This window comes from Ammodytes marinus (assembly GCF_949987685.1).
Source record: "Ammodytes marinus genome assembly, chromosome: 12".
Taxonomy (NCBI): Eukaryota; Metazoa; Chordata; class Actinopteri; order Uranoscopiformes; family Ammodytidae; genus Ammodytes; species Ammodytes marinus.
The window spans coordinates 20,206,254-20,225,977 of record NC_137216.1 but is presented as its reverse complement, the minus strand read 5'-3'; the positions used below and the strand labels follow the sequence as shown (position 1 = coordinate 20,225,977).

Genomic DNA, 19,724 nt, shown 5'->3' with positions numbered 1-19,724 from the left:
GGTTACCTGCTTTTAAATGACTAACTTAAACGTTAGAAGGGTGATATTAGTGACAGAGAAGGGAGACAACATGGGACAGATTTTAAAAGTTAAGAATAAATCCAATAACTGCAGCTTCTCATCTACTTTAAATTTAATAAAGTTTAAAATTAAACTTGGCACTTAACACGTTTCTCTTGCTGTCTTTATTTTATATCATAAAGTGATTTTGGAAAGTGGCCATTTCTATATTTATTTACAATTTATTACAACTATAGAATGCACATTGTGTTCTCTTCAGTACATAATAAGATATAGCTTGTGATATAATTTGTGAATGTGTAATATTAATCCTCATCTCCATGTTAGGACATGGCTGGGTACAAGCCGAGGGTGATTTCTCTTACCAAGAGGCCAGGTCATACTTTTGGCTTCTACTTGAGGGTGGAGCAGGGAGAGGAGGGTCACCTGATCCGCTGCCTGGAAATGGGAGGTCCAGCCGAACTGGCTGGCATGAAGGATGGAGACCGCATCCTGCGGGTCAATGGAACATTTGTTGATGGACTGTCCCATTCAGAGGTAAGTAGGGGGTGGAGTTACTGCAGTACATTATTTAAATCAATATTATTTCCCAGATCTATATGGAGCCCTGGAAATGACTAAATGAAATAAGAGGTTATGCGATAAAAAATAAATTAAATGGAGTGTAAAAGAAGTAAGATGCTTTACATTTGTCCTTGTATTGCCAATAAAATAGTAAAATAGCCAAAGATAATTAAGTTCTTAGTTTACAAAATGAATGTATATTAAAATGCTACTCAACTAAAAGTATAATTTACCATTCTCTAATAACCATTACCGCTTTCAGGCATCAGACTGATGGCATATTGCTGTGACAGGAATCTTTCTTAAACCCTATCTGCTATGCGTTCCCCTGGGACAGGTAGTGGACATGGTGAGAAACACTGGTGCATCCGTCACGTTCCACATCCTTGATGAAGCTTCCTACAAGCAAGCCAAAGCAACGGGAGACAACCTTTCCGGCACTCAGAACACAGCAGTTGCCAATGGTGTGGCCAAACAGGCTCCCAAACCCAAACTCTGCTACGTGGTCAAGTCCAGCTCAGGCTTTGGGTTTTCTCTTCGCTCAGCCAAAGGTGAGCTGAAGAGGCAGTAAAAGTATCTAAATTGATGGACCTATTATAAGTAGTAAACATTTGTAAATTACAGTTCAATCAGAGGATTTGTTATTTGAGTAACGGCTAATTGATCTTGATCTGCTAACCTCAAGAAGAGACCAAAATATGTTACTTTTAGTGGCCTACAAGTAATAGGTAAAGGATGAGTAAATGCTTTATTACAGGTGCCTTATTATAAAAGGGTAGGCCTACTGTTATTCTTATGAACGCATATTTTTGCTGTTCTTCACATCTTCTGTAACGTCTTCTCTAGGAGAGGAGGGTTTGTTCATTACAGATGTGAACCCGGGAGGCGTGGCTGACAGGGCGGGAGTCAAAGCCAAAGACCGTGTGGTAGAGGTCAATGGGGAGAACGTAGAAGACTCTACACACGAGCAAGTCGTGGAAAAAATCAAGCTGACTGGCAACAGCATCATGTTCCTGTTGGTTGAGGAGGAAGCGGACAGTTACTACCAGAACAAGCGTATGAAAATAGCAGCGTGGTTAGCCACAACCAAGTATCTCCCACACAAGCCACGCATTGCCAACATGACCAAAGGATCTGACGGCTATGGCTTCCTGCTCAGAGAAGAACCCAAACAAACAGGCAAGGCCATAATCAATATGCGAATAACTGGTCATTTAAAAAGGTGGAGACAGCGATTCTGGGGCAACACTTGTCAAAGTCACATTTTGTCAAAATCAGGGAATATCTCGTCATGATCCGCTAACTGTCCATTCTTTGTATGGGGGAGGAAATCTACTTTTAATACACAGCCTAGGCTCTGTAAACGGGTATGTAGGCTACACAAAGAATATCCAAACAAAGGAAGCCCACCTTAGCCCACCAACAGGTCCATTTACAGAACCTAGGCTGTGTATTTAGGAGGAGACGTTCACTGATTTTGACATAAAAAGGGATTTAGACAACAAGCATTCTCCAGAATCGCCTTATTCCACCACAGATACAAGGCTGTGTTTTAACAGTGTGCTGATTAACTCCATGCAGGCCACATCATCAAGGACATCGATCCAGGGAGCCCTGCAGAAAGAGCAGGTCTGAAGGAAATGGACAGACTAGTTGCTGTGGACGGCAAGGAGGTGGAGGGCTGCAGCCACGAGCAGGTGGTGGACAAGATCAGGCAGAGTGGCGACAACTGCTGCATCCTAGTGGTAGACAAAGACACGGACCAAATGTTTAAGCAGGTGAGTCAGGGTAACCTCTGTTAAAACCTTTAAATTGACCGCAAACTATCTTTCTGATGTCATTGTTCTGTCCAATCATAGGGCAGAGTGTCTCTTATGCTTTTCTGGGAGGAGAGGCAGGATACCAACTCACCGCCCAGTTACACAGAGGCCATTAATTTACCAGCTCCTGTCCGACCATCCACACCTGTTCCGGAGGAGAGGAGGGAGGAGCTCAAGCCTAAGCTGTGTACGATAGAGAAGACCTCATCCGGCTATGGCTTTCACCTCAACGGCGTTCAGGGTGTGTGTGGACAGTACATCAAGGAGGTAAGGACAACAGGAATAGCCTGTCAATGAATCGGCACTATTTCAAGTCAAAGTGGTTAATACTAGGCATGGGACGCTAACCGTTTTCAAGGTATACGCGATATGAAAAAGTCAAGGTTTCGATACCGCCTTTATCTGTCATACCGTTCTACGGTACTAGAACACACAGGATGTTATCACACAGGTTTATTAATGTTCAGTATGTTCCTGCATCATAACCACTTTCACTAGAAGAGAAATGTGTAGAAAGAGAGCATGTCTCCAGAAACCTTGGTGAGCTGCTCACTTAAAGGACTGCTTTTTAATTCAACGTTGTTTAAGATATTTCAATTATTGTTATCATACAAGTTAAGTAATGTTCAGAATATTCTATATTTTGTTTAGGCAGGGGGGGAAAAAAACATTTTACCCAGAAATTTCAAAATAACACATTTGAGAGCTGTAATCGCAATTCCGTTATACCGTGAAAGCGTGTTATTTTTCATACCGTCAGGATATAATACCGGCCCATGCCTAGTCAAGACGCACTTTTTTTCATTTTCAGGTGGTGAAGGGCGGCGCGGCCGACAGGGCGGGTCTGGAGGATGATGACGTCGTAGTGGAGGTGGATGGAGTGAATGTGGAGAAGAGCGGCCACGAGGAGGTGGTGGCGTTGATCCGCAGCAGTGGCAGCTCTCTGGAGATGCTGGTGGCTAAGAAGAGTGTCTACGAGCGACTCACGGCCGACGGAGTGAGCATCACACGCCTGCTACTCGGGGAAACGTCTTGTGTTCACGTGCACACCGCTGACACTCCAGCAGACACCACTCCAGAGACCCGCCAAGAAGAGGAGAGGCGTGAGGAGGAAGAGGAGAGGCGTGAGGAGGAAGAGGAGAGGCGTGAGGAGGAAGAGGAGAGGCGTGAGGAGGAAGAGGAGAGGCGTGAGGAGAGGCGTGAGGAGGAAGAGGAGAGGCGTGAGGAGGAAGAGGAGAGGCGTGAGGAGAGGCGTGAGGAGGAAGAGGAGAGGCGTGAGGAGGAAGAGGAGAGGCGTGAGGAGGAAGAGGAGAGGCGTGAGGAGAGGCGTGAGGAGGAAGAGGAGAGGCGTGAGGAGGAAGAGGAGAGACGTGAGGAGGAAGCCAGACCTGAAACCCCTACTGAACCAGCAAGAGAGAGGGTGAGTGATGCTTTTTTCTTTTAAATGGTCAAGCTGGGGTTACTTTTTTTCAGTGCGGCAAAAATCCTCCTCAATGAATCCTGATGACTTTGGTGACCCGCCCACTGACCTTTCCTCTAGCGCCACCTCAAGGTTGACATGTGTAGATTTTAAGTGAATTATCATGGCACCTATTGAATGGGTGCCATTCAAATGTCATCCACTATTTATGGCCTTTTCAGGATTTACTGGAACTTTTTTTTTTATTCTATAGCGGAAAATCTGTTAGATAGCGGAAAATCTGTTAAACTACTGACGTTCCCATCAGTTCTGTGAGAGTCCTGTGTCAGGATTTTGCTTTAAATTTTTAATATAAACTACTAAGGGCTAGAATCTCTGCATGTATGCATCATGTCATTTCCGTTTTTTCTGTGTCCAAAATAATTGTTGTTTTGTTTGCCCTCTCTTCTAGACCTCATCTTCATCATCATCTTCCTCTGAAGGAAGTATAGATGTGAGACTCTAAGGAGCCACCAAAAGGACCCATTCAGTGATTTGGCCTTTGTCAATCTATATGTTGATCCATCATTTTTAACAATAATGTCACAGGAGACAAAGAGATGAAAGGGAAAAACAAGAACGAGGACCTGGAAATTCAATGTCAATTTCTCAATTGTATTAGAATAGTTGCATGGATAAAAGGGCTGAGAACAAAACATGTTCCTGAATACTTTCGTCTTTTCACCAAGATAACTACAGCTTTTAGAAGCTAACACTATTAATGAAACCAGTAAATACTCAAGATTTCATGTATTTTCATATCCATGCAAGGACCGCTGCTTTTATTTAATAATGTAATAATTTAAACTTTGTGGTTCTATTTCTGAAACAAAATGAATTTTAAATGAACAACTTCCATGAACACAAATAAATATACACATACTATCTGAATTAAGCCTTCTTTATATGCATTTGTTTATGTTCCCAATTACATGACATAATTTGTTAAAAATGACAGCCGCTTCAGAATGGAGATCACGACATCTTGCTTTTTCCTTCATATAGTCCATTAACACCTCAGGGAGAAGGAAGCAGGGGTGTGCTGTGAACAATACAGCTCCAGTGTGTTCAGACAAAACAAAGTAACGATAATTTTGGCCATTTTTTGCCAAGATTTAAGACCACAAAAAAAAACAAAGGGTTTCGAGTTAGTGGTGAATTTCAATTTCTAAAAGCAATATTTGTTCTGTAAATACTTTGATACAAGAAAGTCCACTTTAGAAGTTGCTTTCTCTTGCCGTCCAAAAATTCTCCATCATTTGCATTCAACAATCAGCCATTCCTGATTCAGGAACAGGCAGTCCAAATAATGATGTGCTATATAAAAAAGAGAACCTGCGTCCTGGATAATTCCTCACTTCTGATTGAAAGTCCGCCCTTAGGGGTCAGGAGGAGACCCATCCAGGTGAGAAGAGAGTTAGGTCAATCAGAGGGTCATGTGTTTCTCTGGCGCCTGCTTGTGAGCCAGATAAAGGAAGAGGATGCTGGAGAGGGCGCTGACCAGGAAGATGACGTCGAACCATCGGTGGTAGAAGTTGAACTGCAGCTCGCCCAGGACCTCTGTCACAATGGAGCGATACTCCAGTGGCATGCTCATGCGCATCAGCAATACAGATGATACAAAATACATGCCCTGAGACACAGAGAGAGAGACAGAGACAGAGAGAGAGAGAGAGAACATTTGGTTGATCTGTTGTTTGTAGTATGCTGTGCGTTATCAGACACACATTAAAAGAACACACTCACCATGATCTGAGCGAGGACAAGCACGATGACATTGGAGGACTTGCTGCTTGAAATAGCATAGAAGAACTGAAAATGAAGGAGCGTTCGAGTATTTGGTTAAACATGTACCATTCATAAAAGAAAAAGCTAAAGACATCTTGTTAACTTATATTTTCCACGTGTATCATGTGATAGTTTTACCTTAGTGAGGGTAATGAGCAAGCCACGAATGGATGTAACGATTATTATTCCCACCAAGATGAAAGAGATGTGTTGGGACCAAAACTTCACCTGAGATCAGGGGGAAAAAGTGAACAAAATAATAGGCAAAGCAAAGGAATTAAATAGAGTAGGGAAATTGGATGACAACTTTCTATCTTCATTCATAATGTTTTAATAGAAATGCCGTGTAGGGCTGTGCGATATGATGTAAACATGCGATAACATGTGGAATATTGGGATGACGAGGTCACATGAGATAATTAAACAAATATTTAAACATACAGTGTTAATGTGTTAAAGTGTTTCTGCTTTAAGTTCACTGCCAACATACTCAGTTAGTAGCCAATGCATATTATAACCCCTAGCGTGCCCCAAGGTGTAACAAGGCAGATGTAAATCCCAGCTGGCTAATATTTAATCCAAGAGCTATATTTTCACATCCATGCACTTTACCACTTCAGCCACATGTGTCTACATGGGGGGCGGCAGTCAAGAGCAGTAGGGCTTCATCTGATTGGCCAAATATATTGACACACAGAGCGTGAATTAATGAATATGTTGTGTGTGTGTGTGTGTGTGTGTGTGTGTGTGTTCGGAGTAAAGAAATGGGCCCCCTGGCCATTAGTGGCCACAAAAGAAAGTTGCTTCAGGTAATGGCTGACTGTGTTCCTGTCTGTGACTGGAACACACACACACACACACACACACACACACACACACACACACACACACACACACACACACACACACCTTCCAGTTTTTTTTGTCTGTGTGTGCAAACACATTTGGCTACAAGCAATAAAACAATTCCCATCGTCCTCATATGACATACTACGACTAGGGGCAACCGTTTTAAACTATATAGGCTTGGGGAAAAAATTCATCAATCTGGATTAGAGTCAGCCCTGCCAAATACTAACAAAAAACACACACAAACAAACACAACCCCATTACGTCAGAGCCTAAGGAAAACAAGTTAAAAGGGTTAATCAATCTTCTATTGGGAAGACTAACTGTTGAAGCGTATACAGTAGCCCCTGTAATAAGGGTTAACACACACACAAAATAACCTATAAAGGTCTCTCGGGGGCACTGGAGGGGTAAAGGTGATATTACATTCCTGCAGGTCTGGTAGGTTTAAACTGTATGGATCAGCATGGAATAAGAGAGAGAGAGAGAGAGAGAGAGAGAGAGAGAGAGAGAGAGAGAGAGAGAGAGAGAGAGAGAGAGAGAGAGAGAGAGAGAGAGAGAGAGAGAGAGAGAGAGAGAGAGAGAGAGAGAGAGAGAGAGAGAGAGAGAGAGGAGAGAGAGAGAGAGAGAGAGAGAGAGAGAGAGAGAGTGAGTGAGTGAGTGAGTGAGTGTCTTACATCAAACTGGATGCCCAACCAGTTCACTGTAATTTCAATACCCCTCGTCACTGGGTCAGTCTTCCCAACTCGGTCAAACACAATGTTTATTGTGGCCTAGGATGGACCGAAGAAAACATGTTATAAAGGAGATCAAAAGCACTGTTAGAACCACATCTTTGTGATTATGTAGGTTGGCCATATTAAGTGGTAAGCAGAAAAAACACTTAGTGCCAGTATACAATTATGAATGTTCTCACCATGAAGATTTTCCAAACACAATAGATGGAAAAGAAGTAGCCGAGGAAGTTGAAGTATTTTCCCTGGAATGTCTTTGAATACTCAATCCGCTCCTAAAGATAAGGAAAGGTGTAGTTAGAGAATGAGCTTATCATAAATAGGTTAAATGGGTTATCAAAATGGGTGGAGTGGGTATAGATATAGATAAATGTGCAATATAATTTAGTGGCATGTGGCAGTGTACTTTGTGAAAACTGTTAATATAATTTACGTGGGTACAAGAGGTGGGTGGTACACCGGTGTCGTCACCATCATTGGTGTCATGTAATGCCACGTAATGGATTTTCCAATACTGTCATGACGTCATATACAATCACAATTTTTGGTTTAATAGTATCTTACTGTTTGGCTGTGAGTCGTAGCAATTCTAAATTGACGCCTGAAGGGATGCTCTTTAAATAAATAAAAATAAATAAAAAAACTCATTGTATACTACCAATTCCCCAATCCTGGATGAGAACCAAACCAGAGCTAAAAGGCCAGTACAACAGCTGAATTTACATTCATAAGGTGTACATAAACAAGATCCCAATGAAACAACATTACTATGGCTTTGTGTGCTATGTGGGTGTCAAAACTCAAGAGTTGGCTAACACCTCGGCCATGCATGCTTTCCTGTAGTTTTGCTTTTGATACACTATGTTTCTCTATTGTTAAATAGAGTGTGCATGTGTTACCTTGGTGGCTTGCAGGTCCACAGTTTCAAGAAAGAGTTGTCGACTCAGCTCCTCTAGAGCATCCACCTCCTGCTGGATCTGAGAAAGGTCTGGAGAGAAGAAGTCAAGGCTACTACTACAAATACTGCAGAAATGTTGTCCAAACTTTTCAGTCTTTTTGCAACAATTGCTAGGTATAAAGGATACTTTCGCTGCCCGGTTGTGGCGAGGTGACACTTTTGATCATGCCCCAGAATCCTGTTGGTTTGTTCTGGTCTTCCCCACGTTGGTACATCTGCCTGCGTGTCATGGCAATTCTACACACAGACAAAACAAAATGTAGGGGCTAAAGAATTAGTCTTATTCATTTTATTTAACAATCACCAAAAAAAATTAACTCACCGTTTCTTCTTGCTGACAATCATGTCCATAGTCTGGAGAAGCCGCCTTTCCAGAGCAAGGATGTCACTGTCTGTTACATTTCTATGAAAACAACAAAGCAGGATGCATCAAAGCAACGGTAGCATGTGTCATGCAAACAGGGATGACAATGTTGGATGTAAAAGCATACTCTGATTAGAAGGCTGCGTGACTGGGCTGCTAAAGGTAATGTCACAGAAACACATTATGGCTGAGTTTACCGGAGGAAATAGGACATGTACGTGTAGGGACAGTTCACCGCACCAAACCCGGACAACAGAGCCATGAGCGTGACTCCAATCACACCAACGCGACTGATAAGCTGCTCAATGGACAGGATGCCTAAACAAAAGGAAACAAGATTGAAAAAAGCAAAGCCATCTTTTCACCGGTCTTTCAACACACTCTCAGATTGTAAGGTAAAAGAGACATCCATGGTAATAGATTGGGCATACCGGTGGCCAGAGACACTCACCATGTTTTGGACTCAGGATGGGGAATGGGTCTCCCAACTTCCAGAAGAAATACATGAAGGTGAACCAAACCATACAAGCGAAAAGAAGCTTCTGTCTCTGCACTACATAGACACAAAGCAAACAGCTCTCTGTGACATAATGTAGGAAATAACCGCTATAAAACAAGCATTATTCATTTGTAGTTAAATAGCATTTCATGTTTAACACTCTGCTAATTGGTTATACTCACAGAGGCGTATGTTACTGACAACAAAGTAACCAATGTAGAAAGGCACCACAAATATTAGAACCAGCAGTATCACATACAGATTCAGCTTCCAGTGGAAATACCTGGAACTGTGGCAAAACATGAGGGTTACATATTTTTATCTGTAATAAGCAGCAATACATCACATGTATATGACACAGACTTGTACTGTACTTACCTACTACTTAAGGCACCCAGAATCTCAAAGATGATGAGCTCAAACATGGTACACGAAAAGGCAAATGTGATAGAGAAAACCACCTGGACAATATACTGTCGCACCTGTCAACAAACAATAAGTCAGAAATGTTAGCACACTGGAGTTATGGATTTAGGCCTACAGCTCTGCTGGAGATACCAATTGATGGAATCATCAATATGCCTGGGGCTGTAAGTCAACACTGTTGTTTTTGTCAATAAATGTGTGTGGATCACACTGTACCTCATAATCTTTAAACAGCTGACGCATGAAGAATAACCAGCCAAAGCCAAAGAACAGCACCTGCGTTGGATTCAATTGGAAAAATCCATGAAAAATCTATCCATCTCCAAACAAGAACACTCTCCCCCTCATAACATGAGAAAGCATTGGCAGCATGTCATGTTACGATAATTATAATCATTGCTCTGAAATTGTTTTTGTTTCTGAATTGCATTACAAAACAAGCAGCGACTTATTCACTGTATGAACAGTTAGTAGGACAATGTTTTCATACTCTAACTTGACTACCTTTTCTGGTGGTTAAGATTGAGTAAGAAAACAATTTGTGAATTTTAGAAAGATGAGGTAAATCAATACATCTTTGTTTCGAGGAACTGAAAGGTAAGTCGCGGTTAAATCCACGTAGACTGATGCTTTAAAATAAACTGTAAAAACTGTTTCAACAGGAAACAGACACTTCCAGACGCACAAGAACTAGATGCTGCCTACCTGGGAAACATTTAATAGATCGTTAGCTTATAAACATGTGTCAGTGTCAGAAACAAATGATTAAATTGTGTCTCCTAGTTACCTGTGAGGTGAACATGATGACGGAGTCCACCAGGAACGACATGACGGTGTCTGTAAAAACTGCCTTCAGCCCGCGAAAAAAATAATAATAACCTGAGCGTTCAGCTGTACATAGGCTAGAGGACAGTTTCAATTCATGCTGATAGGGAAAAAACAACAACCAGGCTTTAAATCTATGTTATGATGCTAATAAGCTCATTTTAGTAGTAATTGTTGTTCAGCTGTCAAGTTACAACGGCAGCCCCTGTGGTCCGTCACCAATATCAGTCCGACTAAAACACTTCCGTTCAAAACTGTGACGTCTCACAATAAAATAACATCTGAAAACTGCACTTGCTTTACATACTTGGTTAAGGCTTTAATCGGTTTACCATTGGACTCTTCCATTTAAATATCTTCTTACCAATAAAGTTGGGGAAGTCTCTTTCAAATAGCCTAGCTAGCAGGCTTTTTATGTAGGCCTAATTGTCCTGAAGCCTATTATTATTATAAAATGTGATATTAAAAATACTTCTCATTAACAACATTTTCTTTCTTGCTATTGCATTCCCCAAATCAACAGAATAGGCCTATTTACTCTACGGAAACGTTTAAATGTGTAGAATCTCCACCTGTCCCACAAAGTAACACACACTAGGTGACACTAGAGAGCGCCGTAAGCCCAAAACTGAGCTGTGGCTTTGCCTGCAATGACAACTCTACCACATCCAGTTCAGTGAAGTTTGTAGCTGCCGCCGGCTGGTGTTCATTGTGCTGCTGGTGCGAGGAATAGAAAACACACTCGGTTGAGTGAAATTCCTCGCTAGTCCCGGAGTGATGTTTCAAGAGACAGCTGGGTCATAACGACGGGCAAGATGTTGCAGACGTAGAATATCTACAAGGCTTTACTTTTTTACCTTTTGCATCGGCACAATAGAGGTGAGTGTCTGAATTGTAATATGTGTATGTGTAGGCCCTATGTATTCTCTGTGGCATATGTTAATGACACAGGGAATATAAATGTGTCTTATCTCATTAGATTAAAAACAGATTTTCTAATTTAATCAATAGTTGTGAAACTTTAACATAAAGTGTATATCTGTGGTGAATAATTGCCTGTAGGCATAATAGGTTTGCCTTTTTTCATAAAGTTATTGATTGCTTACGACTTGAATTTACACTATTCAATTCAGGCTTATCCATGTGTTGGAGAACATCTGTTAAACATTTCTAAGGAGCTCTGACGACGTTGAACTCTGATTACTTTTGAGACGGAGATCTGTCCATCTCGGTACACTGAATATTAATAGGCTACACTTGAGAAAATGCATTCCACTTAATAGTTAAAATGTGTTGGGTAGCATCCCGGGACCACCGCATTTGCATGGCTTTGAAAGTAGAGATAAATGATGTGAGCAAGTCAAAGTTATTTCTGTTGGATCACCAGTTCATAACATAAATCCTATGAGTGTTTGAGTTCAGGTTGGGGGCTAACTGACATCTTGTGAATTATCTCCACATGCGCCACGAAGAAGATGGTGATCCAGGCCTCCTGTAGAGAAGGACTGCAGGTGTGTTTACTCCTACTGATGGTGGGAAGACTTCAGGGTGAGTGTGCCTTGCTATACAGAACAATCTAAAAATCGAGAATATCATGTAACACCAAATTATAATGTGTTTTATGTTTTTTTTGTTACATTATTGGCAGGCAGGGTAACAGCACCACAGCGCCTGGAGGCTCCGGTGGAGAAGCCCTTCACTCTGACTTGCAGTGTTTCGAGGGAGCGGGGTGAGACTCTGATGCAGGTGCGTTGGGTGGATGATCAGAACCAGACCCTGCTGAGCTATACACCGGGGGACAAAGACAGTGTGAGTGGACAGCAGCATGTGGAACTAGCGTCTTCCCCGAAAGACACCTCGGCCATCACCATCCGCAGGGTGGGCTTCCGTGACGAAGGCTGCTACACCTGCATCTTCGACATGCAGCCCACTGGTTCAAAGCAAGGACAGACATGCCTCACTGTGACAGGTGGGTATAAGAAAACATCTGTTGAGATATTAGACATTAAGTTGTTGCCTTAAAGACCTACTTCACCGGTGGGAATATGAAGGTGTATTGAATTCTGAGATCCTATTTAGTATACATGTGCAAACAAAATTGAAATCGGATCATCCTAGCCAGAGAAAAGGCAGAAAGAGTGTTGTATGCTCTCACTGTCTAACCCTACATTTTCCTTATTGTGACATCACAGTAAGGGTTAGGATTAACAGAACAGCTGGGCCAAGGGAAGACTTAGGGAAGACTGAGGGAAGAAAAACCTCATTCATTATATTATAATAGTGATTTTATAATGATAGAACGCAGGTTCCGTATGGGTGAAGTATTCCTTTAACAAAGTGATATTCAAAATGAGTATCAGTAGAATCAGCTTTGGTTCTTGAAACCAAAGTTTAAGAAATCCCAAATATTTTCAACACTGCTGCAAGTAATTACACTTTCAACAATGCCATGTGAATGCAACATAACTGCTTTTGGATGCCTGCCCCTTGTACACGCCCGTTAAAATAAAACAAAACCCCTTCTCCAGTAGACTCCAGGGTCTCCTGTACCCCTCCCTAGGACCTGAACATTAATCAGCTGTGGGGATTTACTGAGAAAATATGTGCATATAGATATTCCAAACAATGTCTAACCTCTGAACAGAAGTTGATGAGCCTACCTACTGAGGCCCAGCCAACGTTAATAAAGGGCTGCAGAGCAGTGGGAGACAGAGGGCTCGTATTTACTAACCAGAAACAGCTGTTGTGGATTCCAGTGACTGGTTTCAGTTTGGGTCCTTCATATTTCTGAATATTAGCGTTGTCCTGTTTTTCACCTTTGGTCACCTTGTTCATTGTCTGCTCTTTTTTCTTTATTCCATCATTCTGTCACTGGATGGCGGGATCTTTCTTCTTCTCCCAGCGCAAGTCACTGCCGTCAGCAACAAGACAGCAGTGAGTGGCAAGAGGGCCTCCCTATCGTGCTCCTACGGTTTGCCTGAAAAGGTGACACAGATCGTATGGAGGTTCACCTCTGCACAGGGAGAATCCACAGAGGTGGCCTCCTTTGCCAAGCGGAGCGACCCCATGATAGAGCCAACGTACGAGGGCAGAGTCTGGCTGAGTGCCTCCCTGTCCGACAGTCAGCTCACCATCCAGCCCGTCAACATCTTGGACGAGGGCTGCTACACCTGCCTGTATATCACACATTCCGAAGGGGAGAAGAGCTCCACGGTTTGCCTCGCCACCTATGGTAACCAGCTTTTTCCCAGCCAGCCTTTATTCATGATTATTTCATATGACGTCTTGTGAAGGCATGGCCCACATAGAAACTGAATTAGCAAGGAAAACCTGAGGTCTATTTATGATTTAGTGCTTCTGATGTCATAAACAATGACATTTCTGTTTAATGGAGCACCATATAGCGCAGGAACAAGGCCATAAGGCCGAATTAAAGGATATGTTTGTAAAATAAATTCCAAAACCTATATCAATTCTCCAGTACCCATTTGTATGCTGAAAGAGTTTGTGGTTGCTGTAATCATTCCCCCTGTTATTACTGGCTGTGTAGTGATCACTGCCTTGTGAAAGTCTAATGTAAGACATTGGGGGCAAAAGTCACAGTCTTCGTTTTATGTGCAAAAAAAACTTTCTTGAAGTAATAGTGTGGCATTCAGCTTTTTTTGCTTCTTACAAGATGGTTTGAGGATACTCATGTCTGTACTGTAGAGGAGTTTTGTGCCAGCAGCTGGTTATCATAGTTTAGCATACAAGCTCAAAATACAGTTTAGGCTGATGGTTCTTCTTTTGTTATTTTTTGAATTATAGTTTGATTGTAAATGTGTACTCCAAATTACACACCCTGTTTCACGGCGATCTGTCAATTGGACATATTTTACTGCAGCCTAAAATGTTGGATCGGCACACTGACCCATCCCTAGAGCCAGGCTGCTAAAATGGCCAACAATCTGACATTCAGTGCAGATTTCATTTATTTGTTGGCAATGCTATTGTTTTTACTTCATAAATCAGTCTGTTCTGCTTTGTTTCCCAATGGTGTCCCCTTTATGTTAACCTCTGTGGCACAATTTGTGTTTTTCTTTATGATGAAAAATAAGCATGATATGCACGGCCTTATTGTGAATGAAAATGTCTTACAGTAGAGGTAGAGAGCAGGAAAAACAGGATTGTGAAGTAAAAATGTAAAATGAGTCAGAGACGTTAGAGCGCAAAGAGACTCAACTTGGACTGTAGTCCTTGAGAAAGGCAGGTACCCCATGGGATTGAGAGCGGAATGTTGATCCTTTCTTCCTGATCGTAGCTGCTGGATGTTTTCATGATACAGCCAGGCTAAGCTGTAGGCTGATTTGTTAACACACACACAAACACGGTATAGTGTGTCCATGTGAAGAATGAACCATTCGAAAAGAATGATGGAGGCAGGGAGTGCGGTCCAGATGCATGACTGTGTCAGTGTTTGCTGCAGACAGTGATTCCCTCTGTGCTTTGTCTCTCACTCTTTTTGCTCATTCGCTTTCCCACTTTTCTCCCGTTCGCTTTCTCTCACAGTTATCTCAACAAACAGACTTGCTTTTGTTTGACATCTAACTTTACAGTGGTAACAAAGCACGATTAGCATTAATGTTTTTATTCCTTCGGTTTATTGCTGCGAACAGCCTGCCACCCCCATCTCACTCTGGATGACATGATGGCTCCTCCTTTACTTCCACTCTCACACACATACTGTCCCCAAACAGTGAGTGTGATTGCACTCGCATGTACACGAGTATCCTGGTTATGTTCAGCTTTTTGGAGTATCGACAAAATCATAACGCACAAATGTACATGATCTCAGAACATGAAAAAAATAATTACAACAGAAGTACTTGATCAACAATTCCTCAAAATGTAAGTCCATTATTTTAGATAGTTGCAAAACAGTCATGATCATGTTGGGCAGTTGCTTGGCCCTATAGTGAAGGAGTACCAAGCAGTATTTTAACATTGTCATTGGCCAAGGTAAAGCTACATTTGTTACAATCGTTATGAAAATGTATTATACAATTGTATCCTTTAAATTGTAGTCCTCTAAAGTAAAATTAAACAAAAATACTTTAATAATGTAATCAATGTTTTGTTTAATTCCTTTGTTTATGTATTTTAATTGCATTAGGTGTATTGGTATTGTATTGTACAGCAAAGCTAGCATTTAGTTGTTTTATGCCTTTACTTGTAAATCTAGTAGCCTGGAAATCCAGACCCACATCTAGAACGATACAGAGCAAATTTAAATTTGCCAGGGCGAGTCTGGATTTCCAGGGTATTATAGTTGGGGCAGAGTATTACAAATGTGGTATGAAGATATGAGAAAGTTATGTAAAAACTGTGGAATAGAGCTCAAATTAGGTATGTGCTGGCTTACAGGGCATCATGGTTTGGTTGCAACAAGAATTTATTCCTATTATGGTTTGACCCACCTTGAAATCTGCCAAAATCCAGACAGAGGTTGGTTGAAATTTACCATGTAGAACTCTCAAAAAATATCTGTGGCTTAGCTTGTTCTTGCCAATAAACATTTTCTCCATTCCAGTGTATCACATTCCTCGCTCAGCCCAGAGAACAGAGAATTGAAAACAGCCAGAGATTTACTTATGGATCTGAAGTGCAGGAATTCACATACCTTAGCTGATCCAAAGGTTTGTCCCAGGTATCATCTTATCAATCTCAGCGGAGATGCTTTGAAGATAAACAAATAGAAACTAAAAAAAATCGGTCCAATTTTTTAATTAAAATAAGACGCTTCTTAAGCAAGCCCTTCAAGCAGTGTATTTAGAACACATCTCTTTCCTGCATTTCAGATGCATAGAAGAAAACAAAGGGTATGCTAGCAACATGCCCATTTACAGAGACTAGGCTGTGTATTAACACCAGATTTTCTTTAGGGGCACACACATGTACAGGTAGTGAATTGTGAGGAGATATTCACTGATTTTGACATAAAGTGATTTTGACAACAAGCATTCTCCAAATTGCTGACTATACCTTTAATGTGAACCTGTCAAATGTGCCATATACTTGTACCTCGATCTGTGTGTTGCTGTGTTGTGAAGCTAGTTCTTTTGTGTTTATTTTCTCCCAGTGCTGCCCAAACCTCAGGTGAGCTACAAGACTACCTCTCCAGGTGTGATCGAAGCCAACTGCACCTCATTGTCGCGGCCCCCGGCAGAGATAGTGTGGAACGCAGAGAGGGATAACCGCACCATGGGCCCCCCAGTGACAACAATGCTCCCACAGGGCGATGGCACCACTCTGGTCATCAGTACACTGACTGTCCGATCAGGGCTGCTGAAAGACGTGTCCGTCAAATGCTTGGTGCACCACAAGGGGCTTGAGTCTGCGATTGCTGTATCCATGAACACCAAAAGTGAGTTGGCGTAAGGGGACCTATACTTCCATAAAATACATCACCTTAAATATTTTAATAGGAATGTTTTTCTTAGCATATTTCAAAAATACATTTTGTCATTGTAGGTGTTGTGATGAAGCATCTACTAGCAATGAAAGATAATCTATATCTAAAAAGGAATAAAAAGTGTGCACATACCAAAGTTTACAGGCGCTGGATCCAAAGACCAACTGTCAAATACACACTGCATACACACACAAATCTAATGATCTCATGTGTGCACAATTATCATGGCTTTAGTTTGCAAAGAACCTCTAGTTGACCTTGGTTTCATGGGTCAGGAGTGCACACATTAGGAGAAATAAGATGGCAACGCCTTAACTTAATCTCAAATCCAATAAGTCATGGTCCATGAAAGCACAGGCCTTATAGGATCACAGGCACTAATAACAACACAGACAGTGTTTTAAAGTCTGTCCTTCTCTCTCCCAGTTGGGACGGCTCTCACCATCCTGATCTCGGTCACAACAGTGGCGGCTCTGTTGGTCATGTCCCTCTGCTTCTGCCTTTGGAAGTGTTTCTTGCGCAAAGAAGGTTAGTTTGTGCCTGTGTGTGTGTGTGTGTGCGCGTGCGTGCGTGATTTTTGTTGCACTTCAGAGTTAAGTTTTCACACTACCGTCATTCTGCTAAAGGTCAATGAAATTGAATTTGTAGTGCTCTTTGCCATATTACGGAGGGTATGATGGGTTTTGGCAAACTGCCCAGGTGTCTACAGAAACAATAATGGGACCTGCACTTGAACTGCACTTTATTTGCGCTTCCAAACAATGTCTTCTGTCTTTGCATGAAGAAAATAATTTCAGAAAACATTGAACTATTTAAAAGAATAAATGGTATTATGCATTGTACCATTTTGTGTCATTACATCTCCTGCTCTTTCCACACAGCGGATTAATCTTTCAGGAGGGTGAAAAAAAAGAAGCAGCGCTTTGTCAGAGCCGAAACCGAAGAATTGTTTCCCTGCATAATCATCATCATTATCGTCATCATCATCTTGGTATAAAGGGAAGACATTCTAGTACTCCTCTATAGGATGTCACATACAATCCTATTCATGAGCACCACCTGTACACCGACATTCATCTCTGCTCTTCTTCTGCTCATACATAATCTCCAGGCTGTCCTCACAAACGGCCACAACGGGCACAGCCAATGAAGAAATGTCGAGTGAATAGTTTTTTTTCCCCCTCTCTGCCTCTGTTATTGATTAAGTCGAAAGTCCCGCATTCCTCAACACACAGCAGAGTCACTGTATGGCAAGTTAAAGTGCAGTGATATTGCTGCTACGGTTAGCATGCTGCCTTTCTTTAAAATGCTTGTTTCTGTTTGTCTCTTTTTTACCTAGCCCATGAACGAGAAGTCTGGTGTTATAATGTTTTTCTTAGTCAACAATATATCCCATGGGAAACACAAACCAACAATGAATTAAAGGTGCTGTGAGCGAAATGGTTCTTTTAGCTAACTTCCTGTCTGTGACTGCAGTTAGCGGTCCCCTCCCTCGTCCCCACGTCACCACATTAATGCACTGTGGTCTTCAAGCAGCGAGTTATCTAGCATCATCTCAGATCCGTAAGTGTGATAAAACATGATAAAAACCATCAAAACAGACATTGGGAAGGATTTTTACCTGCTCTGCCATTGTAGGCGCCTAAACATGCACCCATATGTCGCTCTGCGCGTGCACCAGCACTGAGACGGGTGCCTGTTTGTAGCGTTCTCTCTTCTGATTGGATATCGGTGGGATCCGAGAAAAATTGATTTGCCGATTACACGCAGAGCGGGTGACTGAGAGATCGGAGTTATGAAACGCGCACACTATTGTGATGACTGTATGAATATTGATTTAACACGTATATTAACATAAATATATCGCTCACTTCACCTTTAATTCCACTATCAAGTACTGACTTTTGAAAGATTTAAAACTGAGTTGGTTGTAGAGATAGATTAATATTTGTAGTATTTACATGGGATATTTGGACAATAGGTAAAAATAGAATATTGCGAGACATCCTTTTAATAACACAGCTAATTGGCCCCATGAGCTCACCTTAAAGGTTATATTCTTGTACCTCAGTCGAAGTGACTGTTCTTTTTTAAAAGCTCGGTGGCTTCAGGGATGTTCTCCAGTATGTTTGTGTTTTGAGTGAAGGAGAAAGAGAGAGAGAGAGTGTGTGTATGTGCATATTTGTGAGGGTAAATTCCTCGGTCAGATTGCTTGAATCAATTCCCTGAGGAGGCAACGCTGAAACCTTTTTTGTTGCCCCTGAAAAGAATGTGTGTCTGAGTACATCTTAGTTCGGCGTGTTCACATGTGTAAAGATGTGTGTTGGACTTTGGTGGGATGGCTTTGTGGTTTGGTAGTGGTTAAATTGCCATAATAGCCACTATGCAACTGTGACACTTCAATGCCCATTTTTTGGGGATACACCATGTTGGCATCAGAACAGGCGCGTCTTAAAAATGCAGCATTACGCTGAAATAATCTTCTATATCAAACATATGATTGAAATCTGTTGAACATGCATGTTAATGGTCTTCAAGCTTAGATCGGATCATCACATCCGTGCCCATAAAAAAAAAGTTTAGGCTGCATTCCTCTGTCTGCATACTTTTGTTATATGTATTTAGCACTGGTCATGAGGTTCAGAGCTCACATTAAAATTATTCTGAAAAGTGGTTTTTCGAGCACTTTTTGAAAATATGGAAATGTTGCATACTTTAGTAACTAGCCCTGTACAGAGTGTAGACGCATAAAATAAGAAAATATGGCACCATTCATTACAACCAACTACGTATAGTTGATGTAATAAATGCAACAAACAGAATAATAAAAATATTTTAAATTATATACGTTCCTGAATCTTTATCCATTTAAAATGTTGCCACTTGTCATGCCACTCTTTCAGTTTGTTTCAGATTAGCTTTGTACTACATGAAATGCTTTTCTTTGGTGCCAAACCTGGCCTCCA

At 41.6% G+C, this 19,724-nt stretch overlaps 3 protein-coding genes across 4 annotated transcripts; 2 read left to right on the top strand and 1 right to left on the bottom strand.

The window, feature by feature from the left end:
• Window positions 1-351: 351 nt before the first annotated feature.
• On the top strand, window positions 352-4,305 carry pdzk1 (PDZ domain containing 1; the record flags this gene model as incomplete). The annotated part of the gene is made up of 7 exons (XM_080038483.1): window positions 352-558; window positions 923-1,136; window positions 1,432-1,764; window positions 2,167-2,363; window positions 2,445-2,672; window positions 3,217-3,529; window positions 4,277-4,305. The coding sequence occupies 7 exons, from the start codon at window positions 352-354 to the stop codon at window positions 4,303-4,305; spliced, it is 1,521 nt and encodes a 506-aa protein (XP_079894609.1).
• Window positions 4,306-4,767: 462 nt separating this feature from the next.
• On the bottom strand, window positions 4,768-10,509 carry LOC307258908 (Golgi pH regulator). The gene is made up of 14 exons (XM_080038586.1): window positions 10,270-10,509; window positions 9,699-9,758; window positions 9,435-9,538; window positions 9,239-9,345; window positions 9,009-9,110; window positions 8,755-8,875; window positions 8,516-8,596; window positions 8,321-8,430; window positions 8,135-8,223; window positions 7,418-7,510; window positions 7,179-7,274; window positions 5,791-5,880; window positions 5,611-5,676; window positions 4,768-5,497 (listed from the first exon to the last, which is right to left on the bottom strand). The coding sequence occupies exons 1-14, from the start codon at window positions 10,309-10,311 to the stop codon at window positions 5,291-5,293; spliced, it is 1,368 nt and encodes a 455-aa protein (XP_079894712.1). The 5' UTR covers window positions 10,312-10,509; the 3' UTR covers window positions 4,768-5,290.
• Window positions 10,510-11,011: 502 nt separating this feature from the next.
• On the top strand, window positions 11,012-19,647 carry LOC307258080 (OX-2 membrane glycoprotein). Of its 2 annotated transcripts, none has more exons than XM_080037484.1 (7): window positions 11,012-11,186; window positions 11,783-11,855; window positions 11,956-12,276; window positions 13,210-13,539; window positions 16,426-16,710; window positions 17,185-17,286; window positions 17,640-19,647. In XM_080037484.1, exons 2-7 carry the CDS (start codon window positions 11,783-11,785, stop codon window positions 17,645-17,647), a joined length of 1,119 nt encoding a protein of 372 aa, XP_079893610.1. In that variant the 5' UTR covers window positions 11,012-11,186; the 3' UTR covers window positions 17,648-19,647. The 2 variants fall into 2 exon arrangements, with proteins under 2 accessions (XP_079893610.1, XP_079893609.1); XM_080037483.1 differs by having other exon boundaries at window positions 11,780-11,855.
• The last annotated feature ends 77 nt before the right edge of the window (window positions 19,648-19,724 follow it).